This window comes from Falco naumanni, chromosome Z, assembly GCF_017639655.2.
Source record: "Falco naumanni isolate bFalNau1 chromosome Z, bFalNau1.pat, whole genome shotgun sequence".
In the NCBI taxonomy this organism is placed as follows: domain Eukaryota; kingdom Metazoa; phylum Chordata; class Aves; order Falconiformes; family Falconidae; genus Falco; species Falco naumanni.
The window spans coordinates 57,865,521-57,886,875 of record NC_054080.1 but is presented as its reverse complement, the minus strand read 5'-3'; the positions used below and the strand labels follow the sequence as shown (position 1 = coordinate 57,886,875).

The following is a 21,355-nucleotide window of genomic DNA, read 5'->3' as shown; positions in this document are numbered from 1 at the left end:
ATGTCTTCTGCATTCTGAAGGCTCTCTAGGCTGCTGTACTTTTCCAGGCTTGGTCATGTGTGTAGCCCTCTGCTGTGGGATGCAATACGTGGAGATTCAGTGAGCGGGCAGGAGAGTTGGTGGCCATGTTAATCTGATAAATGTTCTGGAAAGTATGCTCACTCAGATGGAAGAGCCAGCCCTGCCACTACGTTCTGCTGCAGCTTGGCTTGAGGCTGCAGGCATCTGCATGAGGTCCCAGCTCGGTCATCAGCATTTTCTGCAGGAAGTGGCAGTCACTTCTGTGCTGGGGACTGGACCCATTTTTCATGTGTACAATTTGAATTGAGAAAGGTTGTGTGCATCTCTTCACACTGGGGTGTGAAACTCAGCCCAGGACCGAGCCGGCAGCTCCTAACACAGGACTCTTTAATTGGTTTTTGGGTCTTTGCCAAAGGTAAAGCTCCATAAGCTTTTTGTCACCACTTCTCCAAATACAGAGAAAAGTGTGTATGTCTGAATGAGGATGACATAAAAGAGGCTGAACTTAAAACTGTTTAATTTTACAAATTGGTTGAGCACTGGAGTGGGTTGGCTGAGAAGACTGCTGAAGCTGTGACATGAGAACAGGTTAAAGAAACGTGCTCTGGGAAGGAAGCAAGCCGGTGCAGGGGGGCAGGGGAGGGCTCTCCAGCAGTTTCCCCTTGCTTGAGGCTGCCTCTCTTGTGAAGCATTTCTAAAGCAAATGGAGCATGCCTGTCCTGCAGCACAATGAATTCTTCAGCAGCTGAAGTGAGGAGTGAGTTAGACAGTGTGGGAGACACCAGATTACACAAGTTCCAAAGGTTCAGACCCAGCTGTATTTCTATGTCATTCTGATACTTGTTGATGTCATCAGTCATGGAGCAGCATGGCTCTTTGGCAAGACCAGCAAGAACGCAGTGTTACATCATCAGAAGGACAAGGTTAAGAAGTACTGCAGTGTTTGTAGCAATCTCAGTTGGCCTTCCTAAATACGACATGCTGTTATTTTACAGTATTGATCTTTTCAAGGGAAAAAAACTAGGCTTTCTGGGAAGTGAAAATTATCTAAAATAAGTGTTTGTGAGCATATTGTGCATCAGATTCCCCTTTCGTATACACACTATTAAAGTGTATCACACTTTTGTTTCCTTCACTTGAAAGAACTAGCTGGAGCTCTTTGGAGAACAGTGGTTGACTGCAAAGTCAAATACGGACAGATTTACATTTGAGATCATGAAAGGCAGGTTTTCTGAAGTTTGTGGATTGCAGAATTTGTTTCCGTGATAACAGAGAGTCATATTGTCACATGAACTGTTTATCATCCTTTAGGTTTCGGCATAGTCCAAATTGCTGGTACTTGAGAGACTGGACCATCCACAGCTGGATCAGACAATGCTTAAAATATGGTGCACAAGACAAAGCCTTATACACATTAAAAAACAAGGTAAGTTTTTAGAAGGAAAAGCCATGAATATATTCAATCAGCTTTTTGAGACAGGTGTGGCTTACCTGGAATTCCTATTGCAGCCAGGCCTTGTAGACTGTGGTTTTAAGTTCAGATATTTGTTAAAATAACAATTAATGTTGCAGTTGAATTCTAGCTAAAGCTTTTTACAGCTTTTATTTCCTCTCCTTTCCCAAGAACCTTTTTGGTTTTAAACAGTGTTGGTGTCCAAAACCAGCTAGATGCAGGAGAGGCATAAAAACCTGATAGGCAATGCCTAATCAGTTAAAATGCCTGAAACAAATCCAGTACATTGAAACTTTAGAAGGTCTACATAAAGGAGCAGTGCTTATCTCCTTGTGTTGCTTGACTAGCTGTCACGTGGCAGCAGTGTATAATGCCATGGTTCTGATTTTTTGATACCTGCAGTCCTATGCTTGAGAGATTTGAACAGCAGATTTTCACACTGATTTCCCCCCCCCCCCCCCCTACTTCTCTTCAGGTGCAGTATGGAGTTTTCCCAGATAATTTTACATTCAATATTTTGTTGGATTGTTTCATAAAGCAGAAGAAATACGAAGGTAAGAAAATATGTACCAATTCTGCATCCTTAGTTCTGTGCTCTTATATCAGCAGAGCCATTTTTGAATTAAAAACTTTCAGCCATATTTTCTCTGAATTCACCTTAAAACCACACCTTCTCCTTCCTTGCAACTACTCTTCTGCATGTTTATATCTCACTTCTGTTGATTTAATTCATTATATAATTTCAAACCACATCTAATTCATGGTTTCTGCTGTGATCTATCCCATTCCAAATGTAAACCAATTTCTCCAGTATTTACAAGTCTCACATACTAACACCATCATAGGAGTTATTAGTGACAATTAGAGTGTTATAAAAATTTAAATGCATGTTGGTAGAGTTCATCTTAATTGCATGTAGCTACTCGGAAAGCTACATGTCTGAACTGTTTAGAGACTCTTGTCTGTCACTGCGGAGAGCCAGCTGTGCTGAATTACCATGTTGAGGTGCCTGGGTGCTTGTCTTTCACTATTGACTGTTTAAGTGTTTGTCATGTTTGATGACAGGTATTTATGATTTTCATTTCACTGCAGGTTTTCACTGCAGGTTTTCTGGTACTGTAGGCTTGCAGTGAGCTATTCTTTGCATAAGCCCCTTGTAAAAAAAGTAACTGAAGGGTCAATAGAATTGCAGTACTTTTCTGTCACTTTTATCATGAATGTTTTGCTAAATGGTGATATAATACATATATTTTATTTTTAGAGCCCACTTAATCTGTGAATTCCCCCTTATTCCATCTGTATTTCTTTTCTGTGACAAGCTGAAGGCCTTTTGTTTAACAAACTCTGCTTCCTGACAGGGAGTGTCACTGGAACTCCTTGTAGAGCTCCTCCAGAGCACTGTTTGCTGAACACAGTGAGTGCTGTGGGTGATCTATGGCAATATTTCTGCCTCATTAAACTCTCCTGATACCTTAAGAGCAGTCATCTCTTGTTTCTAATCTAAACAGAAGAACAGAGAATGAGTTTTTAGATATTTTTTTAAAAATGTTAATGTTTGAAAGGCTGAGCGAAGAAGAGCCAATTGAAGAGTGTGGCACTAAGATGAGTTTGGAAAGCCTCTTTGCTGTGGTCTCATGCTAGTCAACCCATTCTTCCTTCTTGCAGTGTGTTTGAGTGACCCAAGCAAGTAAGACTAATTCTGTGTACTACAGTCATAGAAATCTTTTAACTTTTTCCCTAACTACTTCAAAACATACTACAGCAATAAATTATCAGTGAACGTGAATGAATGCAAAAGGGAGCTGTATAAATTTGTACTTGCTGATTATGTTTTTGTTTTCCTCCATAGATGCTATGTCAGTGGTAACGGAGATCATGTTGCAAGAAAGTTTTGATGAATTATCAACACAGCTTCTCTCTCTCTATGTTTTATACCAGTACCTGGCAATGAAGTCTGAACATACGGTAAGCTGACCAACTCAAAATGATACACAAAGCCTCCATTTCTAAGTGTTGTGGTGCAGTCAGTTGGGCATTCAGTCTTGAATGTATTTTATTTCCCCTAAGTTTACTTGGAAAAAATAAATACTCAATTTTTAAAATTTTTTTCACAACTGCAGAAGAAAGAAAAAAAAGAAACAACAAAATATGAAAGCCATCTAATAACTTGATACCCCTTTTGCTCCTTTCTCTGGAAGGGGAGGTATGTTGGGGTTTTCAGATGTAGTATGGTCCATTGGAAAGTAATGAAATGACATTTCAGTTCAGTTCAAAGAAGGCTTTTAGCACAAAAGACCTGTCTCACCTATTTTACAGGATCCTGCTGAGTATTGCTTACCATTAGAGTTTGGTAATGGTGAAGTTGCAGAATTACAAAGCATTTTCACTAAGATTTTTACTATCCCCTTTGGCTTTGGGTGTGTTGTTTCTAGTAGGTATTTGTTTTAAAACTGAATTTGTTACATACTTCCTGTATCCAAGGCTTAGGGGTTTCTTATTCACATCTTGCTTGCTTAGGCCAATATGACAGTTCAGGCTCTTGGAAGTGGCTTTATTCTACCTTTGCAGGAGGAGCTCAGTTAGGTATCAGCAAAGGGTTCTGCCATGCCCATCACTTTAGGCAGCTACTTTTCATGTAGTTTGCCACAAGCCTTCAGTAGCAAAAGTACTTCATGCGTCCATTTGTCTTACATGAAGCATCTTCCAAAATGTGTAATACAAATGCCTTAAGGTTTTGCTCAATTGGGTGATAATTTCAGTTTTCGCTATAGAAAGTAGATGTGCATTTGCCCTCTTCAGTATTAGCTTTCATTCCCCAGAATTCACGTATGCTCAATCACTACTTATCTATGAAGAACAGGGGGACCAAAATCTCATTTTCCCATTGTGTTTGTCCATTTTTGTGTATCCTCACTACAAAGACAAGCACTTGTTAATAGTGTGTAGCATTTCATGAAAGCTGAATGTGGACATCATGAAAGGGTTGTGTGGACATATGACACATTTGAGGCAAGCATATTTATATCGCTGTGACTTACTTAACACGCATTTTGAAATAACCCCATCCAACAGCAATCAGTCATGTTTTTATATGTATACACCATCCTGAGTACTATTCAGCACCTCATAATGATCAGTACCAATTTTCTGTGTTTGATTTAAGAAGTGGATTTAAGAGTTATGAGATATGCTCAACTACTCCTGAAAATCCCATTCCCTTTTCCAAAGGTGTGAGACAGGTCAGCCAGTGTCCCGTTGCAGAGAGGCCTTTGGCCATAGCTTAGGGTTCAGCAGCCTGATGAAATGTTTTTTACTTTTAAGAGCTGAATCTTGGGCAATGTTACTGTGTTAGTCCTTTGTGTGTATAGCAGTGGTGATAGAGAGCTTCCGTTTTTCTGCTGTTGTAAACACCACTGAAAGCCTGACTGGTCTTGGCTCTCCCCAGAAAGTTTCCTCCTTGACTGCTGCAAACAAGCAGGATGATTGCTACCTTCCACTGCAAAGGTGTTAAACATTAAATTCTTGCAGTTCCTCCAGCTCTTGGAGCCAAATGGGCTAGCTCCCAAATGAACCTAAACCGCTAAAAGCACTTTTTCCAGTTGCATCTGGTTTTTCTGTAACATTCAGCTAGAGTGCTAAATTCAGCACAAAACAGCCCTATCTCCTTGTATCCTTTTTCTGGCTCAAGGAAATACCTTGCCTGGCTGTCAGGTGATGGTATTTTGTGTCAGATGATAACATGCAAATTTTTGTAGCACCCGAATGGAGACACAAAAAAATGCCATACCTTGAAAAGACATCTCTGAATAATGCATTAAACCAGAAGGTCGAACCTTTGTGCTTTTTAAGACTCAGTGTACCTCAGGGAATTTTTCAGAAAGCTTCTTCCTTTCTCCACGGGTATTTGTTTCAGGTTATAAGGTAATAAACAAGACACTGAAGTACCCTGCCACAAAACCCATGTGTTAGAGAATCAGGCTTCCTCCAATCTATTTCCTTTTATAGCTTCTTTTTCCTCATTTTCTTAGCAATGGGAATTGTTCAGCTCCTTTTATGTGCTGTAGAGACATTTATCCTTGGTGTTTGTGCTTTTCTGGTGTTGAAAGAGGTGCTGTACTATCCTATAGCAAAACAAAATTTACATTACTCTTGTGGTTTTAATGTACATTCTGATTGGGTGCCCTTCTTTAGCTATCACTGGTCATCTGGCTCAGATGGCTGGTACCCCCCTGTAGCTGGAAAGACAGCTGTATTTTTAATCCTGGGGTGTGCAGTGGTCTTGGTGAATTGCGTATGTTCTTTTCACAGTGCGCATTTTGGACTCAAGAGCAGCAGCCATTGGCAGCATATTCTTCTCTCAGCATTCTCCTGTTCTGTTCCTGTCAGGGATAGGGAATATATCTTCCCACATACTTAAAAGAAAAGGCTGCTCTAGTACAGAAGCCGTGTAATTTTTTTCTTCAGTGTTGTTAGCCTGAAGCAAGTGGTAGGACATACAGGACAGAGAGAGCTTGGCCAATGTTAAATGAACGTAACCCTCTGTCCTGAAGGAGATGCATGATTGACTTCCATGCAAAACGTCAACTGCTCACATTTACTGTCTTTTGGAAAGAGAGGTGTTCCTCACTATAATGTGTACTGTTCCCCAGGATACATATACTGTAACTGAACACTAGATGTGTTTAATGATTCTTTACTTTATTGCAAAGACATCTGATGAAAGCTACCTGTGTTGTCTTTGGCTGCTGCCATTTTGTGTTTGTGATTGTCAAGGAACACTTACTTAGTTTACATTGTTTGCAGTGGGAAGAGGAGAGAAATCTTGGAGCATCGCTAATGCTTACCGGTCTAAAGCAAACAAACACTGTGGGTTTTAGCTCCCAGCTGTATGGCTATGCATTCCTTGGTAAGTTTTATGTCCCTCAGAGTCGTCTTTTCCCTCTTGTCTTCAGTGGCTGAATTAAACTGGCATCTTTGCTTTATTGAAATTAATCAATGAGAAAGCTGAAGGAAAAAAAGGCAGAAATAGTGCAAGGAACAATTTCAGGGTTAATACTGAATCTGTTTTGTAAGCCTTGAGGGTAGTACTGGTTTGAACGGTATGCCCTTTGTCAGACAGCTTCAAAACCTCCTTTAGGGCTCCCTGCAGGTTTGGATTGGCAGTTGAAAGAAAGAAGACCTTCTTAAAGAAATCTAGGATTGGTTGGTTTGTGGACCGACAAATTTTCAAAACAACCAAAAGTGCAGAGTTCCCTAACACAAACGTAAGTTTATGAACAATAGACTCTTTTCTTAGCGGGTTTCTCAAAATAATCTTTAAACCTCAAGGACTTCAGAGAGCACAGCCTGAAAAGCACTATGTTTAGAACATTTGCTGGTCACTGAAAAGTTAATGTTTCTGTTGTGAACAGCAGATAGCAGTGCTAAATGTTAGGGACTGTGTCTTCTAGGGAGTCTTCACTCCTAATGATATACTTTGTTATTCAAGAGCAATTAGAGTATATCCAGAATTGGAGGGAAGGGGAATGGGGTAAATAATCCTTGAATATCCTCTAACCTTTAGTGAAATACAGTGCATACAGGTTTTGTCCTTCTCTACAAGATAATTATTTACTTGAAATTAATTGATTTGAAACTCATTTACTTCATTGTATTTTATGCTTTAATTTATTGAGGGTAGTAAAAAGTGGACTTATTTTTAAAATGTGGCCTCAAAATACAGTGTGTAATGGCAGAGTTAGGATGCTGATAAAGATTTATCATGACTGTAGGACAACAAGGTCATTTTCAGTCAAAAAGGGGGGAAGATGAGAAAATCAGTTTGAAAGCAGGATGTTCCATAGAACTGTAGTTTCTTATCCAGTGGAGATACTGATACAAACAGGGTCTTTGCTGTACAGTTGGCATGCAGTTTGGAGTGGTTTTTATGTCATATAGATCGGTTGAGTATTTTAAAAATGCACTTTACTGTTGTCTGTGAGCAGTAGTACTTGTTCCATGACATTGACATTCAGTAGATCAAAAGCTATTTACTGTTATGTCACATATTCCACAGTCTTGCCAATGCTGATGGAACCGACCTCTGAGAGAGTGAAAGATGTTTATGAGTACAGAGTGGCCTCAAGCACCTCAGCTATTTTAATTTAGCCACAGCCCATAAGCCTTGTGCACTTACTCCTTTTCCTAAAGCATTCTCTTCCATGTAAAGAGGAGTAAGGGGTGTTCCATGCTTTTCTGTCATTATAGCCAGAGTGCAAATTAGATTAAGAGCTTGGATACAATTCATGTAAGCTACACTGAAGTGGTATTATTCGTAACATTGACAATGACAAAATCAAAACCTTAGAGTAGCAATCATTGTAAATTAGTACTCACCAGCTGCAACATGGTGTCCATTTCCTCTGTTATGTAGGAGTTTCATGTTCTTTAGTAATTACCATCAGAGGAAAAAACATATTATTGGCGCTGAGTGACACAGGTCCTGCTAAAGTCAGTGAAGACCTTGTTGCACAGAGTGTCCTAAATCAAGAACAAAAATTTCATTTTGGCAGTTCTCCCGTATTTCCTCTTAGGAAGCTCTAGCAGAAATAGGTATACTAAGCCCTATAGTTAGCCAGAGCGTGTATTGTAAATACTGTACAGTCTGTCCACGATACATGTGTGAGTAGGCCCTAAAAGCCACAGAGATGAATCCAGAGTCTCACATTTAGTGCACACGTTCTACACAATCAGTCCCTGAAGGCAAAGGAGACAGTTGTCTAAAGTCTTCAGGTGTCTTGCTCAGAGCTGCTGTTACAACTTCCAGACAACCAGAAAACCTGACCACCTTTCCTCTTTTCTATCTGGACAAGATTTGTAGGTAGAGGTGTAGGGGAAATGGGGAGGAATCAGAAACAAACATGTAATAGCTGTGAAGTTGGGGGAAAAAGAAGGCACCTTAATAAAATAAGGTAATAGCTGTTCTGTCACAGCAGCTTTGTAGAAGAGCATGTTGTTTTTACCACAGAAGTGAAGACACTTCTGAAAAACAGGGCCAACCCATATGCATTTCATTAAGTCTCAAGTGTTGAAGTACTGCTGCTAAAGTGTTGTGTTTTTTTTTTTTTTATCACAGGGAAAGTGGAGTTGAATAAAGGGCTGAGAGCTGTGTACAATCTAATGCCACTGATGTGGACACCTGGATACTTGAATAGAGCCTTGCAAGTGATGGAGAATGTTGCTTCATTGTCAGGGGACAGCAAAATCTGCAAGGAAGCTGTAAGTATGAAAGTTATAACCCACTGAACAGAGGAAATTTCATACAAGCGAAACTCTGTTAAAACCTGTGAGTTCTGCGCCTTGCTATTGAGAAAAGGCCCAGCAATATTTCAGAGGTCTTTGGAAGACAGGGGAAGTAATGTTTAGAATAGAACCACTGCTTCAGTTGATGAACCAGAGATGATGTCTACTGGCGTGTCCTTGGGAATGAGTGTTTGTTATTGCCACAGAGGATTTAAGTATGTTTTCTAAGTCTTCCCCTCCCTATAGAGACACATCGTTCTGTGTCATACGAAGCATGTCTGCGGGGATGGGAAGACACTTTGTTTCCCAAGCGTTTGAAGTCACTTAGAGGGCACGCTTCTTAGCAGTGAGGATGAAATACCACATCTTGTTCCTCTCCCAACTAATTTCATGTACTATGTGCCCTCTGAGATCACGTCCTGAGTCACGCTGGTCCAAAACCAGATTGATTTCTTGATGGGTTGTAGTGCCCTCAGCTGGGGAGGATGGATAGATTGGTCCATTTGTGAGGTCAGCACTAATTAAGGGAGTTGGGGTTTGGGAGTGCTATGGGGCGTCAGGCTGATCCTGGAATCGGACAGCTTAGGACGATTAACTTAGGAAACCAGCACCACATGGGCTGGAACATAGAAACAGCACTGAGGTCTCACCTTTGCTTCTTGGTACTCTTTCATGAAGGTGTCTGTGGTCATGGAAGTCTCCATTTTGCTAGCATCACTACTAGGCTTGCATTCTCTGCATTTCCCTTGACAAAGGCCAGGGCGCTGCTCAGCAGATTCTCCTATTCATTGCTCCATGCACAGAAGCAGCTCTGTGTAATACTGGTCAGTGCAGGGAAGGAAGCATCACATCTGCAGCTTCCACTATTTTGAGTTACCTCTTCAGGTGTGTGATTTTGCAGTTTCTTTCTTACTCCAAGTGTGAAGAACTCAGCTTAATAACCATGTGATTTTTTTTTTCTGCTTACAAACCCTAGACAAATCAAAAAACTTCTCAGCTTGCTCTGGGTTGTAAATGAACATTTCTGGTGTTGAAACAAGGCTCCATCTGTCTGTGGTACAACAGGTCCATAGAAGATCCCATCCTTCTGTGAACTAATACTGTAAAAATAGTAAACACCAGTAATCTCTAGCAATGCTTTCTTCACAGACACTCTTTACTTTGTTTAGTGAAAAACTAAGAACTTATAAACTGAGGTTATTACTGATTGCTCGATAATGATGCAGGTACCTCTGTACAAATCCAGTAGTAGATCCCCAAAACCAATGAGAACAATGACGGAGAGCGCCACACTGAAACTTCCCTGAAGAGATACTTGGCCTCATTTGGATTTTAGGTAGCAGTAAATAAACAGTAGTGCAAGTCATAGGTTTTACCAAGCTAAGTACCAAGAGCAGGCCTGGATGGTCTGTTATTATCTGAGTAATTTTTCTCTAATGTTTTTTTGTGACCCCGATGCAGAAACAAGCAAAATATGTTGGTCCATATCCTTATCTGGTGTGAAGTAATTACAGTGTATTGATTTCCACGATCTGGCCTTTTCTACCTAAATACTCATTATGATTTTACTGCTACAATCCACAGAAGATATTTTTAATTACTATTTCCCACTAAAATGCAGTATTCCTAAGGGTGAAGTACTAAGAGCACTGACAAGGTCAATACTGAGGTCATTTAACTTCTACTGAATTCAGCAGCAGATATGATGGAGACAACCTCAAGTGCCATAAACCTTTTTCTCCTGCAGTATCCTGAGCCTCTTTTGGGCAGGACTGGGTTGACCCCTTTATGCCATGCTCGTAAATCTTGTATCACTGATAAGTATGGGCCGTGTTGTAAGTCATTGTTGCATGCGTGCACCATCACAGAGTTACTTGAGAGAGACACAGCCCTGGTTTTGTGAACTTGGTTCTTTTCCAAAATGTAGTACTATTTTGTGGCTGAATAAATTTCCTTATCGAAAAGGGAAGCTTTCAAATTAACTTATTTAACGTGCAGGTTTGGTGTAAACATTTTCAAGAGATTTGCCCAATCCTTTTAAGTCATTTTTCTTTCAGGCTTTAAGCTTCCATTCATTTCTGACTAGGAAGGTGTCTTTTTTTCTCTCTGCTGCTACTATATTAACAACACAGTAGAAATTCTGTTTAGTATTGTGCTGTATTGTTTTAACTGTGAACAAGGAAGACAACTTCTGTTTTTTTTTCACTTGTCTGAGAAAGTCTCTAAATAAACATATGCATTTCCAAGCACATAGTTATTATTTCATTCCTTATTTCATCTTGTTTCTGTACTGCTAGTTTAAAGATTATATTTCAGTGTCAAGAATGTTGTTTCAAATAAGCCTAATTTTTATTCCTTTAGCTTTATATACTTATGCTAGGAAAGTGAAATCCTAAGTATCAAGATCCCTTTTTCTTGGAGAAAGTATTATAGATTTAAAGGTTATACAGATACAAACAGATACAGAGTTATTTCATCCTACTGATAAACATGCAGAATTAGGATTCATGGAAGGATAACAGCTCTTTGCATTTAAAATGCAGGCAGCCTGCATCCAATAATTCCAGTTATTGAGATTATGTTATTCCCAAAACAGCAGCATCATCGATATAGCATTTCAATTTTCTTTATCAATAATACATACAGAAATAATTTACCAAGTCCCTTAGTGAAACTAATGCATCTTTTGATAGAACTGTAATTAGATGAGAGGATTGTTCTCTTACTACCTTGAAAGACAAAAGCATGAAGAGAGCAGTGGTGTCACATTAAAAATACATGTATACCAATGTATCATATGCCTACATTTCCATTTTTCCTGTTAAATTACGGAACTAATGATAGGAATGAATGTTTTTGTTGCTGAACAGGCTATTTCCCAGCTTCTTTGAATTTGTCTTGACATGATCTGTGGCATTGTTCAAACATTCCATAGTAATATCTTAGATGTATCTGTGACTGTATGTCATGCTAATGCTGTTACCAATGTAACTACCATTTAGCATTAGTATTTATGGCCAGATATCAGACCAAGAGGACACATTAGCCTAATGCCTGATGTATCTGCAAATATGAGTCAGCATCTGAGTCATGGAGAGTTTTACTGTTGAGAGGTGGTGGTGGAGTTGTTCTCTTGCAGGCATTTGATGTCCAGCCTCAAAGGTCCCCAGTACAGTACAAAATTTTTCCAAGAGTAAGTGCTATTTCATTTTAGAATTTGGTTTTCTTTTTATCATACACAGAAGTCATCTCAAAATACATGGTAACTCATGAAATTGTTTGTAAACATGACAGTTTGTAACAGTAACAGCTGTTACTCAGATTGTGTGTCCAAATGGTTTATGCCAATAGTGACAAATGTCATTGTTCAGATTGATGCTCTGGAGACCATTTTGCAATCTGTTCTTGAAGCAAAACCTGCTCCAGAATCAGCTGAAGAAGTCAAGGAATTAGAGCAGAAGTCACTGAGTGCAGAATCAGAAGAAACAGAGCTGTCTAAAGCACCCGAGTACTACAGCCGATTCAAGGTAAGAGAGTTTCATTTATCTAAATATTCCAAGATCTGGTAGATCTCCATAATGTGTACTGGAAAATATATATGCTGGCTTATTACGGGTAGTAGACTGATACGGCTTCAGTGTATTAAGAGTCCTACCTGGCCTGTTTGAAACTGGTGTCACCTTACATTTTCACTTCTTCAAACAAGAAGCTGCAGTCTACAAAAGACATAAATGCTCAAGGCCACTTGTCTTTTGTTTGTCTGCTGGGATTTTATCTTCACTTTTCATACATCAAAATGATAAATGCAGTCCTGTTCACAAAAGTGGTATGTCATTAGAGATCCATTATCTGACCTTGTGTGGGTTCTTGTTCATTAAAATGAATTATAATAGGCATGAGACCATCATGAATTTATTGTCCATTTGTGTATGTTATGTTTAAGTAGGAACATTGTATCCTATACTTTCAGTCTGGGGAATTAAGTAAAGGCTGTATCACCTGGCTTTTTATCTTAAGGTCATTATGCTGATGGTAACAATGTGAAACACAGAAACAGTTGTTCGTTAGGGCATAGCTATATAATGAGTGCATTTTATTTGATCATCTGACAGCTATATAATAAGCTTATTTTATTTTATCATCTGTGGTAAAAATCAAATATCCGATGTTGAAACTGATCTGGCTTATAGTTCCAGTAGTAGTACACTTTCCATAGCCCATCAGTTTCCATTGTTGCTGTCACAACCTTGGACAGTTGTTCTGGATACAGACCATTGTTCTTCCAAAGAAATTTCAGAAGTTAAAAAACTAGTAATCTATGGTTTCACCTCACATACACACGCTTTTCCTTTCTTTCATTTTTATTTACATGAATTGTTTGCCATTACTCTTTAGATATTAAACTTGCTTTGTAGGCACTTAGAACTGTTTAATTAAAGTGTTTGGGAATTGGTGGGTGCTCAGCATGTGGTAATTAATGCTTGAATGAATTACAGTGAATTAGGTAAACATAAGTGCCCTTTGAAGGAGGGAGTGAGACATTTTTATGAGTCTGTCATTGTCTATCCATTGTCTAGTCTTGAAGAAAATAATGCAGAGTGCTCAAAACAAGGCCTAAATGTCAAACTGGGGACAGACTAGTGCCAAGAGGGTCGTTTTCTTCTCACCTCAACCTTTCCACAAGTTCTATAATTATCTCCAGTTCAGGCATTCCTTGGTGTGCAGGGACTTTGAGCCAACAAATTATAGTCCCAATGCTTAGCTCTAAGCTCTCACCAGAACAGTCTGAATATAAGAAAGAGATAGCACTCATGTGAGGTGCCTCATGCCGTGTGAAGTCTGGGCATCCAGCAGTAATGTGTATGTAAATAAGCCATGATTTCTGGTTGTCTGCATGAGAAAAGTAGCTCTCAATTCAAAATACCATTTCAGCTATGCCAGAAGGAGTTATCAGACCCCTCTCAAATCCCTTAGGCCAGCACCAGCCAGTCTTCCCAGTTGAACCCCTGGACACCTATGGGTGTAGTTCACAGGGCAGAGAAGTTCACAAGAAATCTATACAAGTCTGAGGGAAGGTGGCAGCTCTGGAGCACTCTGGTGATGTTGACATTCACAACTGCTGTCCCAAGCACAGATCATGTGCCCCTCATGTGCTGTAACCCCAACACAAGATTTGTACTTCTGCTGATGGAAACACTTTGGTTGCACCTGTGTCCAGCCCTGTATTAGCCAACATGTCCCAGTCTCTCTCACAGAGCTCAAAACCAGTTGCTTCTGTCTCCTGTTTCCCAATTCTTTCAAAAGTCGTACACCTGGGTATGTGAGGGAAAGCATGTGGATTTGCTGTAGGCATACAGTTCCTGTCCGGAACTGTAGCCTGTTGTGCATGGCTTTTATACACATACTTGGACTCCATGTCTTATACCAGCCTTCAGAACAGCAGTTGGAGGAAGTCCCTGAAAAAGCCATGGTGGCCTAACAGATGCCATGTGCGAGAGGCAGCATGTCCTTCACTTCTGCTAAACAGGACTTGAGGGCATTTGGCTCCAGATAAAGCCTTTAGAGCTGTAATCTAGGCCCTCTGTTTTACATTGTCATTCAAGTTGTAATTACCTGTTTTCAGATTCCTTACTCTGAGGCTTACAACTCAGTACAGTGTTCCTCAGGCAATTCCTTCCATCACTTAAATGCTGGGATCACCTTCCCTAAAAGCAGTGCTCCTTTAACTGTCTGCATGCAGAGCCCTGGAGATTGCTTATAAAAATCAATCGTTTAGCCACTTAAGAATGTGCCCTTTTGGTACCTGCAGGACATAAATCCTGCTGCTTTCCTAAATTAATTTCACTAATGTATCAACCAAGGAAGAATCCAGGAGTTCAGTGGTACTAGTAATGGCTTAGAAGTCCTGCTAGTTTCCAGTTTGTTCCCTTTCTGTAGTTCAGTTTCACACTGCTTAGGTTCAGTGCATAAACCTTTTCAGCACATCCTTGGTGGTAGTTAGTAGGGAGAGTCTGAAGGATCTAAACCAGTTCTGTTTAAACTGAATATCTAATCTGTAAACATGAGTATAGTTGTCAGGTTACTTCCCCAGATGCAAGCTGTACGGTCTCTTCATATTTCTCACTGATGCATTGTATACTTTCTGACATCTTAAACAAAATAGAGACTAATACACCTACATATTGCCGAGTTTGGTTTTAGCCTGTTAGCTTCAAAGCCATTGCTTTTGTTTTCATTCTTTATCATAAAATCAAAAAACAGACAGAGCCAACTACCCAAGCCCTTCAGACCTGCATGCCTAGCTTAAAGAGTCTTTTAATCTGCTGTCTGTCCAGCACAAACCTTCAAGGGTCTGGCAAAACACAACAAAGCCTGCAGTTGTGTTGCCTAAGACACAAGTGGAGAGGCCTCAGAAGGGGACATGGTAGTTTCCTGCTTAAGAACAAAGCGGAGCCTCAGGACAGCAGCTGAAGAGCAGTGCCTTTGCAGAATATTGCCAACATGGACTAGGGTAAGAGGGTCAGCAGCACAGCACATAAGCTTCCGCTGATAACTGGAAGTCTGGATATCTGCATGGCTCCAGAGTTTTTGTTTGGACGTGAATGATCCCCACATCTTCTTTCTATCATTCTGCAGTCCAAAACAATAGGCTTTGTTCAAAGGGTCCAGTAAAGGAGCATGTACTTACTTCAAATATTTTGGCAAGTGCTGGGGTAGGTAAACGTTTTATTTAAAAGAACAATCAGGAAAACGCATTGCTATCTAATGGGTGAGCAAGGGGTAAAGAATTTCCCAGTGCCTTGTCATCTTTCTCCCCCAGGAGACTCCTCCTTGGTTGTGTATCTGCACTTTTAAGGCAATCAATCAGACTGTCAGTGAGCCATCAGGCTAAAGGTTCCAGAAAGCCAGAAACAGTGTCACTGGATGATTCATCTTCTTAAGTGAATTAACATTTTTATGCTGCGTGAAATCTAGATAAGTAAAGCCTGAGAAAGAAACACTGTACAGTTTCTTAGTGAAGCTCTGCTCTTAGTTTCAGTAGAATATCCCTGAAAAAACATCCCTTGCTTTAGCAGTATTGTCTAGTCTGTGTAAGCATAGTCAAGCCTCAGGTCACAGTAACTGCTGGGAAGGAAAATCATGGGAATTACTTGGTATGCCATTAGCAAGAGAGCATTTAAAGTGATGCACATCTGTTGAGACAGATGCTGATACAGGCAGCATGAAGCAAATAATTCAGTCAGTTTTGAGGTGAGACACAAACCCGAGGTGTTCAGCTTATATTTATTGTAGTTGACTGGTCAGTTGATCTTTGTTAATAACAGATAGTTGAACTTGGAAAAATACATAGACTTTCAATGGTTAATGAAAATTAAACTTAATTGGTTTAGTTTCACAGCTCAGAAAAATTGTTGTAGATGTTAGCATTCCAAAAAATAGTACCAGCTACCAAAGTTGAAACACTTTGCTGGGGTGAAATAGTTACCTGGCCTGCTTAGCTCAGCTAATAGATTGAAACAGTGATGTGTTGGTTGTTAACAGGGAATTATTTTGTGGCTGATTATTTTGTGACCGACTGGTTCTCTCCTTCTCACTCTCTGCCAAATCCCTTTTTACGACAGGAGCTGTACTCTAAGCTGCATTCACTTGGCAAGGTTGAATCTGAAAGCCTGTTAACCCTGACCACCCAGCTTGTCAACGAAAAACTGCCAGCATGTGAAGTGGAAGACATTGCAAAATATGAGCAGAAGCTAAAGGAATGGGAGCAAGAACAAGCACTTCTCATTCAGAGAGAGAGAGAGTTCAGAGAAAAGGCAAAGCAGGAAATGGAAGCTAGGAAGCTAGCTAAAGCGTCTGCTTAGTCCTGGAACTCAGAGACTACCGCAGTGGGATGCATTCCTCTGTCACTGAAGTGCTTACCATTATTAATATTTCACTTCAATCCTGCTGCAAGTATGAATGTGACTGCTGTATGCAAATTAAACTTTTCCCATTTTCCTGTTTCCTGAAGTAAAGCACGTGTGATTTATAGAAATCCTCATCCTGTATGTGAGCCATTTTCCTCCTACCATCAGCCAGGCAGGGGGTGGGATGGAGACAACACAAAGAAACAAAGGCCTAAGAAGTAGCTTGCCTGTGATGAAAGGTGTAGAGGGTGGAAGGAACAAAAGAAGAGGGAAGCATTTCAAACATAAGTTGTTTCAGTAGGGGTTTCTCACAGGAAAGAATGCCTTAGCTACTGTGAACTTCAGACACTAAGAGGATTAACATATATTGATTGCTGGGTTTTTTTTTCCCCAACCCGTTTTGGAAAATTTGGACTACTACTATACATGGGAGCCTAACTATGCTATACTTGGAAGCCTAACTTCTGACTGTTTCTAAAACTGCTTCTAAGAAGTTTTAGCCCAGTGAGTTAGCACTTGCACAGGCATTCAGATGTGCCTTCCCTGTAAGGAAGGTAGAAATTTCTGACTTTACTAATGCTGTTCTGCTCCATTTTTAAGATCAGTAGAGAGACACTCACAATCACCTCGGCACACACTGAGAAGCTTCATACTGAAGTGCAGTTTTCTTTTTTAGTCTCGGTGCTGTTTCATGGGGGTGGTTGACCTAAATCCCTTCCTCTCTCAGCTGCGTACCTGGTCCCATGCCCCATTCTTCAGAGTGGTAAAACAATGTAGCTATTCATGCAGCACAAGGAAACGGCAAGGGAGGAAAGGATCATGGTGCATTGGTTGTGGGATGCATCAGCATCCATTCCTGCTTATGTTCCCTGTCACCACTCTCATCAGCTGCAGCCAGTGACTATGGAGTTCATGGTAGGGCAGGTTCCTTGAAAACAGGGAGACAGCAGCAACAGCCCTGCTGTATTGCAGCTTATGGCAACAACAGTGTTGTCTCACTGAGCTTCGCCGCACGGTCTGATAAGCATTTCCAGTTTTATCACGTACCTGTCTAGTCTTACAGATAGACTGATAAAACTCAGATCACAAACTCACTGTAAATCCAGTGAGAACATGTTGCAGATCTGTGAACTTGTTATAGATGTAGGAAAGCATCTTATCCACATACACTAAATACTTTTAATCCCAGCAAATGCACTCAAGAGTCTGATGGCTCTTCCACATCCAAGCACTTGGCAGTAAGGTCTTTTCCTGCATCTTGCCAGCAAGTCCCACAGTTTCTGCCATACTGCAGTAAGAGAATGCTGTTTCCAGGTAAGCGGATGGTTTTGTTCCTTGGCCTAACTAAAAAAGCAGTGGACTTTCCTGGGCAACTTTTCCCAAGATTCCTGAAGTTTTTTCTTTTTCGTGGTCTTAATGCTTTCTCGTTACTAGGAGAAGTTAGGGAGTCTTAAGGGGGGGTAGTAGGTCAAATACACTCCTAAGAACAATTTCCTTAAAGCTGGTGGCTTTAAAGAGGTCATCACTCCTAGTCCAGCCACAGGAGAATGAAGTGTCCCTTCCCTCACAACATATTTCAATTCTTCAGTATCAGAACATGGGTTGTGCCTCCAAGGGTTTACAGTCACTCCTGCATGCTGATTCCTTTGTCAGCTTCCCTCTACAGATGCCAACTCTCCATCCTGGGATCTTCTGTGCACCACCACAGTTTTAAGCCCCTCCTTGCTGACACATGGCCTCTAACCACTGCAGCTCCTGATCGTGTTGCTTATGAAGCACCATTTGGCTAGGCCACAGTGGGCACTGCTAAATTTCTCCTTGTTTCTTGTTGGCATCTGTGTCTTGGCAGCACAAGGACCTTGTTTGTGGCCCCACCTCCACCCTCCCTCACCCTGCTATGCTGGGCTGCTAGTGCTAGTTGAGCTCCAGCAAGCTGCCAGCTGTTGTGCCCCCTGCTCTTTCACAGAGCACACTTCCCCCACAACTAATCCCCCTTTCCATTTATTTAGACCTGATAATTACAGCAACAAAATCCTCCTGGAAGCTCTGAGCAGCCTGTTAATGAGTGTTATAGGCTGCCTCATTGCTTTATTCCAGGCACTGTGGGTTTGAATGCTCTGAGCCCTGTCCAAAGCCTAAATTTAAAACAGCATAGATACAGCCTTTTAGCCGTCTTTGCTGCTTGCAGGCAGCAAAGCACATTCCTGGGACCAGATGAAGGACACCAAACACAAGACTTGCAGCAGAGGGCCCATACCATTTGCGGCTTAAGGAGCCAGAAGTTTTGCCAAGCCCTCGTTGATCTGTCTGCTGGGTATCTCCCTAGCAGGAAGCCACTTCTGACACTTCCACTAGCTGGGCTGGCTGCACAGCAGGGCCCTTTTCCCTTCCCATGCCCCAGCCAAGTATTTTTCTGTGGTTCAGTAGCCTCCATCTTGCTTCTCCCGACCTCAGGTCTTACCACCGTCTCAGTATCAGCCAGCTTCTGCCAAACCAGTGTTTTCTCACCTTGCAAATACATTTCCCACAAGCCTACCTGCACACCCTCGAATTCTCCAGCAATCTTAATCTCTGACCTCACCCTTGATCCTCTTCAAGTTCCTCCCATATATCATCTCATTTATTTGTTCCCCTTCCTCAAGGAGGCTGGACGTGTCTCCCTGCCCTGCACTCCCATCTGAAACAGCAATGTGCCCCCAGCTCTGCAGACAGCAAGCAGCGTCAGCACCCTGAGCTTTGAGGACCTTGGACACTGCTCAGCCTCCAGAGGTTGGAAACATGACTTAGCAGCTGAAGCTTGAGGGAGGGGAGGGGAGGAAAGTACTCTGCTCTTTAGCTCTCTCTCCTACCTGTTTGCTTTGAGCGAGGTCAGCAGTGAAATGAATTGTGAGCCAGAGTAATTCACAGACCAGGGTGGTTTCAGGCATGGGTTTGGCTTCCTAAGGGAGATGTGGACAGTAGCTGTGCACCACAAACATAGCAGCATGAAAAAGCAACATAATAACAACTAACTCAGCTTAACTTCCCTGTTTTTCTGTTTCCCACTCCAGGGAAAGTAAGATGGACCTGTTTGCCCTATTACATAAATTATGTTGCACCCACAACCTGTTTTTCAGCTGCTTGCTGGATTACTTTGAAAAAGAAGTTTGAGAAGAAGTTTGAGGGACACTTGTAGCAACACCTAGGAGTGAAACTGAGCCCCAGGTAGTCAAAAGCCCTTCTGTATGGATGCCGGTGGCTTTGTGTGCACTCCTTGATATAGCCATCCATCACCTGCTGTGATGCAGCTGGCCGCATTTATAAGGAGGGGGGGGGGGGGGTGTGTGTGTGTGTGGAGGTGGGAAGCAAAGTCATACAGCAGCTTTTACTCTGTAGCTTGAATATCAGCTCTGATGCTAAGGGGAGAATGTGGATGTGTGTATATATGCATATAAAATAACCAACTTTTGTGATCTAAAAATACAAAAAGCTTCCGAGTTTGTCCAGCCCTGTGTCCTGGTACTGGCTCGATGCAAGCTCACAACCCAGTGAGCACTCCCTCACGAGGACACTCAAGCTTTTTGAAAGGCTGCTCCTTGCTGCATTGTTTCATTTCAGACAGCTGCCTAGGTCTTTCTGTATGTGGATGGGACTGACAAAATATTTGCTGGAGAGGACAGACCGAAATCTTTCTTGGTAGTAACACTAACGCCTTTTTTTTGGATCACCTCTTCTAGAAATGTTGCTTCACATCCCGTTTTCATTTGTGACTACGGCTGTGATTTAGATTAAAGCTATTGCAATGTCTCCCTTGTCCGTATATTTCTTTGTGACGGATTTTGAATAATTTCCCTACTCATTATCCTGGTGGCTGTACAGCTAAAGGCAGGGTAAGATCTCCCAGTGCTAGAAGCTATACACTTGCATGCACGGTCACTGAGCTGTGCGAGCAAACAAGGTGATGAGCAGCCTGTGATAACCACCTGTGATAACGCTTCTGGTACAGCACTGCCAGACTTGCACATGCTAGGCAGTGTTAACAGCTCTGCAGTTCCCCAGGTATGGGAGAGACCCTTTTCTCAACAACACTAGCCAAAAGAAACAGAAACCAGTAGACATGCAAAGCCTGTTTGGTGTGTTGGCCTGAATTCAGCTGCTCTTAGGAGAAAAAACCAGCACTTTGGAGTCTTTTAACTGAAAGCTCTTAATTTCAGTTAAAAAAGAAGCTTCCCAATTGAAATCCATGGCAGATACCAAATGTGCTGCTGATTAGGTAAGCAAATAGGCAGTTCTTCCTCCCACAAGTGTCACTGGCAGAACACTTCCAGCGAGGCAGTGAAGGCCCTTATCCATTATTCACAAGAAGAAAATTACATGTTTATTCCCCTGCAGCTCAAATAAATGTTGCCTGAAGCCTTGCACAGGTGGGCCCTATTTATGGTAACACCTGACCTTGCCAAGGTAAGGTTACGGGATGCTCTCAGATGCTGTGTCCAACACACAGCGCTGGTATTGAGCCCCTTCTCACAGCTTCAAGCACCTGGTCCCTCCTTTAGTGGCCTGTCCAAGCTGCTGGCTGGTCTGTCCCAGGGCACTCTGGTCACCCTAAAACTGTGGGAGCAGAAGGATGACCTACCCCAGCTGCAAATGAATTGGCTGGTGCAAGGGGCTTTCTGACCTAAGCAGCTGTTGCTGCCACTGGGACAGGCAGAAG

The 21,355-nt window shown here is 41.5% G+C and overlaps 1 protein-coding gene across 1 annotated transcript in view; it reads left to right on the top strand.

The window, feature by feature from the left end:
* The window catches only part of MRPS27 (mitochondrial ribosomal protein S27), a 46,547-nt gene extending 29,789 nt beyond the window's left edge, over window positions 1–16,758 (top strand). The window contains exons 5-11 of the mRNA XM_040578912.1: window positions 1,333–1,447; window positions 1,950–2,028; window positions 3,324–3,439; window positions 6,278–6,380; window positions 8,589–8,731; window positions 12,127–12,282; window positions 16,378–16,758. Of these exons, the coding sequence (XP_040434846.1) occupies window positions 1,333–1,447; window positions 1,950–2,028; window positions 3,324–3,439; window positions 6,278–6,380; window positions 8,589–8,731; window positions 12,127–12,282; window positions 16,378–16,617 (952 nt within the window). The 3' untranslated portion in view covers window positions 16,618–16,758. The remainder of the gene's footprint in view (window positions 1–1,332; window positions 1,448–1,949; window positions 2,029–3,323; window positions 3,440–6,277; window positions 6,381–8,588; window positions 8,732–12,126; window positions 12,283–16,377) is intronic.
* The last annotated feature ends 4,597 nt before the right edge of the window (window positions 16,759–21,355 follow it).